The 9306-nt window shown below is 33.6% G+C and overlaps 2 protein-coding genes across 3 annotated transcripts; both read left to right on the plus strand.

Annotated features, from left to right (window-relative positions):
* The first annotated feature begins 1360 nt into the window (after positions 1-1360).
* On the plus strand, positions 1361-9306 carry LOC104211610 (disease resistance protein RUN1-like). Of its 2 annotated transcripts, none has more exons than XM_070163158.1 (8): positions 1361-1898; positions 2247-3342; positions 4004-4279; positions 4373-5221; positions 5301-5999; positions 6322-7399; positions 8179-8454; positions 8547-9306. In XM_070163158.1, exons 1-5 carry the CDS (start codon positions 1399-1401, stop codon positions 5715-5717), a joined length of 3138 nt encoding a protein of 1045 aa, XP_070019259.1. In that variant the 5' UTR covers positions 1361-1398; the 3' UTR covers positions 5718-5999; positions 6322-7399; positions 8179-8454; positions 8547-9306. The 2 variants fall into 2 exon arrangements, with proteins under 2 accessions (XP_070019259.1, XP_070019039.1); XM_070162938.1 differs by having other exon boundaries at positions 6343-7399.
* LOC138868165 (disease resistance protein RUN1-like) lies at positions 5923-9128 on the plus strand. Its single transcript, XM_070173451.1, has 6 exons — positions 5923-5999; positions 6285-6769; positions 6969-7399; positions 8179-8454; positions 8547-8790; positions 8896-9128. Exons 1-6 carry the CDS (start codon positions 5923-5925, stop codon positions 9126-9128), a joined length of 1746 nt encoding a protein of 581 aa, XP_070029552.1.

Raw genomic sequence — 9306 nt, forward strand, 5'->3', positions numbered from 1 at the left:
TGTAATGGCCTAAAAATTTGAAAGGAATTTGCAAAATTCTTATTTCATCACTCTACAAGAAATTACACTCAAGGGTCATATATATCTGTAAATTCAGAGGTGGATCCAAATTTGACGATTACGGGTGTCACTGTTTTTAATGCAACTGACAATATTGAATATGGAGTGTACATTTCGTCGTTTGATCCATTTTGGATTAATTCAGTTCGACCCATTCTACTAATTCATTTCAAAAAAGTTTTTTTTCTCGATTCAAATTCTATTGAATAATGTGATTAAAAAATAAAAATTTTAAATTAAGAAATACATCACTTCAATCTACATATATAGTGTTAATAGACGAGTTTAGTTTTGCAGACGTACAATATTAATTACACTGTGAAATTTATTTACACTATAAGACTTAACATTATATACAAAAAAAAGATATCTAAGAAATAACTTCGGAAACTTCTCTTTTATTTCGGTCAACAACATTTTGTAAGGCATTGTAAATGACTTTGACCCAAGAATTAAGTGAGAACTATGAAATTTTGAAAAAAAATGAAAAAAAAAATTCAAGTGAAAATAATATTTGAAAATTAGAGTTTTGTTTGGATATGAACACAATGTGAAGCTATTTTGAATTTTTTTGGATGATTTGAAGTAAAAATTTGAAAATTTTGGAGTTTTTTAAATTTGCGGAAAGCATTCGGAAAAAAGTAAAACAAATTCGAAAAAAGTGAAATTATGGCCAAATGGGCCCCTTGTTTCCGGCAAGAAACCACAAAATCTAAGAAATATCTAACACTATGTTTGGATCATTGTTACCTATCATTTTATAATACTCCATATTGTATTGTATTGTATTGTTCTATGGATACAACGTTTGAATAGATTGTATCGTTTGTTGTTGTTAAATAACATTTTGTTGTTTGGCTTGACTGTATCGTACTATACGGTAACTAATAAGTTCACTAAAATACCCCTAATTATTTTTAAATAAAATTTATCAAGAATTACACATAAAAATAATTTAAGAAAACCTCTTTCTACTAATTTATGATTTACGTAACTTGAAAACAGGAGCAAAAACCTGGGAAAAAAAGGTTACCTAATATTAGCAAAATAAAAAATTAAATAATAAAATAAAATTAAAGAGCAATAAGTAAGTGCATAATTGAAAAAGAAAATACAAAATAATACCACCACACCAAATTGATTATTTCATAAAATAGAACTTTTGATTGTTCCGAAACAATCAATACCATACAATCAATTTTAAATAAACAATCAAAATAACATTATTTTGAGATCCAAACAGGCTGTAACAAGGGTTGACTTGACCCAAGGTTACATGTAGCTACTTTCCCTTTACTAAAAATTCATCACTTAATTCTTTCATTCTCATCAAATCAAATGGATACTCAATTAGTTAGAGGAAAATCATCTACATCTTCTCACTTCTCTTATGAAGTATTCCTCAGTTTTAGAGGTGAAGACACCCGAAAAACATTCACTGGTCATCTTTATTCCAAATTGGATAATGTTGGAGTTAAAACCTTCATTGATGATGAGGAATTGAGAAAGGGTGACGTGATTTCAAGAGAATTAGAGAAAGCAATTGAAGAGTCAAGAATTTCCATTATTGTTTTCTCAAGAAATTATGCTTCCTCTAGTTGGTGTCTAAATGAACTAGTTAAGATTCTTGAATGCAAAGAGAAATTAAAGCAGATGGTTTTGCCTATTTTCTATGATGTTGATCCATCTGAGGTACGAAATCAAACTGGGTTATTTGGTGAAGCTTTGGCTAAACACAAGGAACGATCCATTGGGGCTCAAACGGTGGAGAAATGGAGAGCTGCACTTACTGAAGCTGCAAATTTATCTGGATGGGATTTGCAAAATGTTGCTGACGGGTACATTTTCTTGATTCAACTATATAATTTCATTTGTTATTTGTTCAATTGTTTATAGGATGTGATACTAACTGTTCAAAAGAGTTTAAGTTCTATGCATAACAGTATCGAAATATTTACACTATCAATATATATATATATATATATATATATATATAACTTAGATTATTTCTTAAAATATCCTATATGACGTGGTAAGTTATCTATTTTGTTGCTTAGATTCATCCCACTGTGTTATGTCTTGGCTACCGATTTTGATTTGTCCGTCAAATGTTTTCAAATATCAAAGTTTTATTTACTGGAGTAGTATTTCTTTTAATTTTTTGTTTTTGCTAAAAATATCTGTAGGCATGAATCAAAGTTTGTTGAAACAATTATACAGCAAGTCCTACAAGAGGTCAACCAGACACCTCTAGATGTTGCTTGGCACCCAGTTGGAGTAGATTCACGTGTCAAAGATATAGAGTTGTTATTGCAAATTGAATGTGAAGATGAAGTTCGCATGATTGGTATTCACGGAGTTGGTGGCATAGGAAAAACAACTCTGGCAAAAGCTATGTACAATCGAATGTTTCGACACTTTGATAGTAGTTGCTTCCTTTCAGATGTTAGATCAGAAGCTGAAGAATTTGGTCTTGTCAAGCTACAAGAGAAACTTCTTCAACAAGTACTCAAAAATAAGGACATCAAAGTTGGCAGTGTTGCTCAAGGCATCAATCTAATCAAAACAAGACTCGAGTCAAAGAAGGTTCTAATTGTTCTTGATGACGTGGACCACAAAAACCAATTAGAATCCTTAACAAGAGAAAGAAGTTGGTTTGGTTCGGGTAGTTTAATAATCATTACAACCCGGGACAAGCGATTGCTATGTCGGCTTGGAGAAAAAGAGAGATATGAGGCTGAACTATTAAATGTCAATGAAGCTATGTTACTTTTTTGTTGGCATGCTTTTGACAGTCATTTTCCACCAGAAGATTATGTTAATTTGGCACGAGACATAATCAAATATTCAGGTAGGCTACCATTAGCTCTTGTGACATTGGGGTCACATTTGCAAGGAAGTTCTATAGAAGAATGGGAATATGAATTTGAAAAACTAAGAGCAATTCCTCATTGTGATATCCAAAATATTCTCAAAATAAGCTTTGATGGACTTGATGATGAAACACAGACTATTTTCCTCGATATTGCATGCGCCTTTTATGGGTTTCGTGAGGATAGAGTTACCGAAATATTAAATGCATGTGGCTTTCATGCTAGAAGTCCAATTGCAACTTTAGTTCAAAAACACTTGCTCCAAAGATCTTGGCATGGTTTGGTGATGCATGATCTCGTGCGTGATATGGGAAGAGAAATCGTTCGCATGGAATCAGCTCGAGACCCTGGAAAACGGAGTAGATTGTTCATCCCTCAAGAAGTTCGTGATGTTCTACAAGGAAATGAAGTCAGTAAATCCATCATATTTATCTTGGTTATATATATTTTCAATTAAATTGTTTCTTGCTTATAATTTTTGTTGTCATCATAAAAAAACACCTATTTAACAATTATCCAAATTTGGTGATGCATATTTCTTATTAAATTCTTATAACTAACATGCTTATGGACATAGACCATAGTATCTCCGCGATTAGTTATTCAAAGATATTTGACTTTACTTAACTAAATGCGAAAATTAAGCTTGCTTGAAGAAACCAGGCATGGGAACGTTTGAAAACTGTTGAATAGGTACATATGTGAAACATTATTCCTAGAACGATATATACAACATGTTCTTTTAAATATATTCAAATATATATTCTATCTTCAATTGGCGCTATTATCATGTTTCTAAATGCAATTTGTTCTCTTTATTCATCTTTTTTTTTCCCTTTGATATTATCATGTGAACTTATTGAATGCTGCTAGCTAGTTTTGAAAGGCTCTCTTCTTAGCCTTTTGAGAAATTTTAAATTTGTTTAACATCCTCTAATGTGTAAGTTCATTTTTGTTGATACATGATGTATTCTCTTTGTTTGCCCACCAATTTCTATAAAGCATTTTTCTCGCTTAAATTTTGGGACTTAACATGAGCTTAAGTTACTTTTCTTTTTACTGAGCTACAGGGTTCCGAAAATGTAGAAGTACTGAAGGTAGATCCAGGGACATTAAAGGGAGTGAACTTGAGCACCAAAGCATTTGAGCAAATGAAGAATCTTAGGGTGCTTATAATCAATGAGTTACATATTAGTGGAGATTTTGGGCTGTTGTCCAAGAAGCTCAAATGGTTGTCTTGGCAAAATTGTCCTTTAAAATATATACCATCAAATTTTCCTTCTGAGAATCTTGTAGTTTTAGATATGAGCGGCAGTAATATGCAAGAATTTCGATTGAATTTGCAGGTTTGTTACTCAATTTTTATAATTTCATGTGTACTGTTATTGCCACTGAGTGAAAGAAAATGTTAATTGAAACTATATTTGGTTTAATTTTAGTGTTGTAGAAGTTTGAAGAAGCTGAATCTCTCTTATTGTGAGCAACTCAGAAGGACTCCAAACTTCAACGGTTCACGAAGTCTTGAGACTTTGCTGCTTGGTGGTTGCTCAAGTCTGACTGAGATCCATCCATCAATAGGAAATTTGGATAGACTAATTAAACTAGATATGTCTCGTTGCGAAAAACTTAGGGATCTTCCAAGCAGCATATGCCAGCTAATATCCCTTGAAGAATTGTTCATTCATCACTGCTCCTCTATAAAAACACTGCCAGATAACCTTGGAGATATGAAAAGTCTAACATTTCTTTATGCAGATGATACAGGTATAAAACAATTGCCTAGATCTGTTGAAATGCTAAGAAATCTTGTAACTTTGAGAGTGGGAGGCCAAGAGTTAGAGGCCAAAATGAGTATTTCTGGAAGAGGAGTCCATCGGATACAATATTCCTTGCTAACTTTTGTAATCGAATTGAGCCTTAGATACTGTAATTTGTCCGATGCTGATATTCCTAGGGATATTGGGAGCTTATCCTCCTTAAAGTTTTTAGATTTGAGTGGCAACAGTTTCCATTGTCTACCCTTCGATTTTTCTAAGTTACGAGTATTGAAGAAGTTATGTTTGAATGACTGTGAGAATCTTCAAACACTCCCGTCAGTGTCAAATTTAGAGAATTTTGGACATCTTGAACTTCAAAATTGCCAAAAATTGGTCAAGATTACACAGTTGGACAACCTCCCTTCTGTACGGTTGATCAACATGAATAATTGTAGTTCTCTGCAGAATCCATTCAATGAAGGCTTCTTTAGTGCACCTGCTGTATATGCATATAGAAAAGATCGATATATGGTTAGTATCTCTCTCTCTCTCTCTCTCTCTCTCTCTCTCCCCTATCATATTAATGATCTTGAGTCGTTGTCTGATGCAGGGTCCTTTAGAAATTTATCTCGAATGCAAGGAGATTCCAGAATGGTGCAGCAATCAAGTAACAGCTTCATCTATGTGTTTGACTATGCCGACACATAATAATAAGGAGTATAACTTCTTAGGAATGGTTCTCTGGCTTGTTTGCGACTTTTTGGATGTAGCCCCTTTTCCAAGCTTCAGGATTAGTATTGCCCATATAGAGCCTTCAAGTATTCCGTGGAATAATATTGGAATACTTGATGCACACAGAGAACTGACATGTGTATATTACATATCTTATTTAAGTGAACTTTATTATGGCCAGATGATTAAAGGCGGGGAAAGGATAGAAGTGTGGTCTGAAGACGTTGCAGTAAAGAAGATAGGGATCGATCTGTTATATTTAGACCAAAATGGTAAAGTTATATCTTTGCCGTGAGGTGTGGATCATTCGTATTCTTGAGTATCCAAAAAGAGTTTCAACAGGCCTCCCTGTACTAGTTAAAATTCTTGAATGCAAAGAGAAACTAAAGCAGATGGTTTTGCCTATTTTTTATGATGTTGATCTTTCTGAGGTACGAAAGCAAATTGGGTTATTTGGTGAAGCTTTGGCTAAACTCAAGGAACGATCAATTTGAGCTCAAATGGTGGAAAAATGGAGAGCTGCACTTACTGAAGCTGCAAATTTATCTGGATGGGATTTGCAAAATGTTGCTGACGGGTATACTTTCTTGATACAACTATATTAATTTTATTTGTTATTTGTTCAATTGTTTATACGATATGATACTAACGGTTAAAAAGAGTTTTAAGTTTTATACATTGATATTATTGAAATATTTACACTATCAATATATATAACTTAAATTATTTCTTAAAATATCCTATATGACGCGGTAAGTTATCTATTTTGTTGCTTAGATTCATCCCACTGTGTTATGTCTTGGCTATCGATTTTGATTTGTCTGTCAAATATTTTCAAATATCAAAGTTTTATTTACTGCAGTAGTATTTCTTTTAATTTTTTGTTTTTGCAATCAAAGTTGATTGAAAAAATTATACAGCAAGTCCTACAAGAGGTCAACCAGACACCTCTAGATGTTGCTTGGCACCCTGTTGGAGTATATTCTCGTGTCAAAGATATGGAGTTATTGCAAAATGAATGTGAAGACGAAGTTCGCATGATTGGTATTCACGGAGTTGGTGGCATAGGGAAAACAACTCTGGCAAAAGCTATCTACAATCAAATGTTTCGACTCTTCGATAGTAGTTGCTTCCCTTCAGATGTTAGATCAGAAGCTGAAGAATTTGATCTTGTCAATCTACAAGAGAAACTTCTTCGACAAATTCTCAAAACTGACTACATCAAAGTTGGCAGTGTTGCTCAAGGCGTCAATCTAATCAAAGCAAGACTTGGGTCAAAGAAGGTTCTCACTGTTCTTGATGATGTGGACCACAGAAAACAATTAGAATCCTTAACACGAGAAAGAAGTTGGTTTGGTTCGGGTAGTTTAATAATCAATACCACCCGAGACGACCGATTGCTATGTCAGCTTAGAGAAAAATAGAGATATGAGGCCAAACTATTAAATGACAATGAAGCTATGTTACTTTTTTGTTGGCATGCTTTTGACACTCATTTTCCACCAGAAGATTATGTTAAATTGGCACGAGACAATCAAATATTCAGGTAGACTACCGTTAGCTCTTGTGACATTGGGGTCACATTTACAAGGAAGTTCGGTAGAAGAATGGGGATATAAATTTGAAAAACTAAGAGCAATTCCTCATTGTGATATCCAAAAGATTCTCAAGATAAGCTTTGATGGACTTGATGATGAAACACAAACTGTTTTCCTTGATATTGTGTGCGCCTTCCATGGGTTTCGTGAGCATGAAGTTACTGAAATATTAAATGCATGTGGCTTTCATGCTACAAGTGCAATTGCAACTTTAGTCCAAAAACACTTGCTCCAAAGACCTCCCTATCGTTTGAAGATGCATGATCTAGTGCGAGATATGGGAAGAGAAATCATTCGCATGGAATCAGCTCGAGACCCTGGAAAACGGAGTAGATTGTTCATCACTCAAGAAATCTGTGATGTTCTACAAGGAAATAAAGTCAGTGAATCTTTTATCCTTTATCTTGGTTATAATATTTTTTTTTCAATTTAATTGTTTATTGCTTATAATTTCTGTTGTCATCATAAGAAGTGAATTCATTTTGTGCTTCGTCTCTGTTAGTAAGTATTTTGTAGTTGTTTGTCAACCATTGTAAACTAGAAGTGACATTTGCTAAATTCTTAACTCACACCAAAGGCAAAAAAAATCACCTACTTAACAATTATCCAAATTTGGTGATGCATATTTCTTATTAAATTCTTATAACTAACAAACTTATGGGCATAGACCATAGTATCTCCATGATTAGTTATTCAAAGATATTTGACTTTACTTAACTAAATGCGGAAATTAAGCTTGCTCGAAGAAATCAGGCATGCGAACGTTTGAAAACTGTTGAATAGGTACATATGTAAAACATTATTTCTAGAACGATATATACAAAATGTTCTTTTAAATATATTCAAATATATATTCTATCTTCAATTGACGCTATTATCAGGTTTCTAGATGCAATTTGTTCTCTTTATTCATCTTTTTTTCCCTTTGATATTATCATGTGAACTTATTGGAAGCTGCTAGCCAGTTTTGAAAGGCTGTCATCTTAGCTTTTTGAGCAATTTTAAATTTGTTTAACATCCTCTAATGTGTAAGTTCATTTTTGTTGATACATGGTGTATTCTCTTTGTTTGTCCACCAATTTGTATAAAGCATTTTTCTCGCTTAATTTCTGGGACTTAACATGAGCTTAAGATACTTTTCTTTTTACTGAGCTGCAGGGTTCCGAAAATGTAGAAGTACTGAAGGTAGATCGAGGGACATTAAAGGGTGTGAACTTGAGCACGAAAGCATTTGAGCAAATGAAAAACCTTAGGGTTCTTATAATGGATGAGTTGCATATTAGTGGAGATTTTGGGTTGTTGTCCAAGAAGCTCAGATGGTTGTCTTGGAAAAAATGTCCTTTAAAATGTATACCATCAAATTTTCCAGCTAAGAATCTTGTAGTTCTAGATATGCGGGAGAGTGATATCCAAGAATTTCGATTGAATTTGCAGGTTTGTTACTCAATTATACAATTTTATGTGTATTGCTACTGCAACTGAGTGAAAGAAAATTTTAATTGAAACTATATTTGGTTTACTTTTAGTGTTGTACAAGTTTGAAGAAGCTGGATCTCTCTGATTGCAAGCAACTCAGAAGCACTCTAAACTTCAATGGTTCAATGAGTCTTGAGAATTTGTCCCTTGGTAGTTGCTCAAGTCTGACAGAGATCCATCCATCAATAGGAAATTTGGACAGACTAATTAAACTATATAAGCATGGTTATAAACTTACAGATCTTCCAAGCAGTATATGCCAGCTAATATCCCTTGATTACTTGGATCCTGATGGTCCGGCCCTTCCCCGAACCCCGCGTATAGCGGGAGCTTAGTGCATCGGGCTGCAAAAAAAGTACTTGGACATTACTGACTGCTCCTCTATAAAAATACTGCCAGATAACCTTGGAGATATAAAAAGTCTAAGATATCTTTATGCATATGATACAGCTATAAAACAATTGCCTAGATCTGTTGAAATGCTAAGAAATATTGTAAACTTTGAGAGTGGGAGGTCGAAAGCTAGAGGACAAAAGGAGTATATCTGGAAGAGGAGTCCATCAGATACAATATTCGTTGCCAACTTTTGTATCCTATTTGAGCCTTACATACTGTTTCTGTCTTTGCTATAATTAAAACTAACGTCCGAAGGCATTGAAATATTGTTCTCAACTACTAGCATATGATACTTTTATGTTTATGTCTATCCCTGAATATGTGAACAAATACGGAGTTTTAGAGAGTAGCCAACATCTTTGGAATGAACTCGTGACCTTATATGGTAAAATTTACAATATTTGTTTTGGTTTA

The sequence above is a fragment of the Nicotiana sylvestris genome, chromosome 1 (assembly GCF_000393655.2).
Source record: "Nicotiana sylvestris chromosome 1, ASM39365v2, whole genome shotgun sequence".
NCBI lineage: Eukaryota > Viridiplantae > Streptophyta > Magnoliopsida > Solanales > Solanaceae > Nicotiana > Nicotiana sylvestris.

Excerpts from the sequence above, each read along its gene's own strand:
- LOC104211610 (XM_070163158.1), top strand. The coding sequence starts at position 1,399 with ATGGATACTCAATTAGTTAGAGGAAAATCATCTACATCTTCTCACTTC. Across the intron at positions 3,343-4,003 it reads ATGTTCTACAAGGAAATGAA|GGTTCCGAAAATGTAGAAGT; the intron begins GTCAGTAAATCC and ends ACTGAGCTACAG. Across the intron at positions 4,280-4,372 it reads AATTTCGATTGAATTTGCAG|TGTTGTAGAAGTTTGAAGAA; the intron begins GTTTGTTACTCA and ends GTTTAATTTTAG.
- LOC138868165 (XM_070173451.1), top strand. The coding sequence starts at position 5,923 with ATGGTGGAAAAATGGAGAGCTGCACTTACTGAAGCTGCAAATTTATCT. Across the intron at positions 6,000-6,284 it reads TTGCAAAATGTTGCTGACGG|TAGTATTTCTTTTAATTTTT; the intron begins GTATACTTTCTT and ends TATTTACTGCAG. Across the intron at positions 6,770-6,968 it reads ATCCTTAACACGAGAAAGAA|GTAGACTACCGTTAGCTCTT; the intron begins GTTGGTTTGGTT and ends TCAAATATTCAG.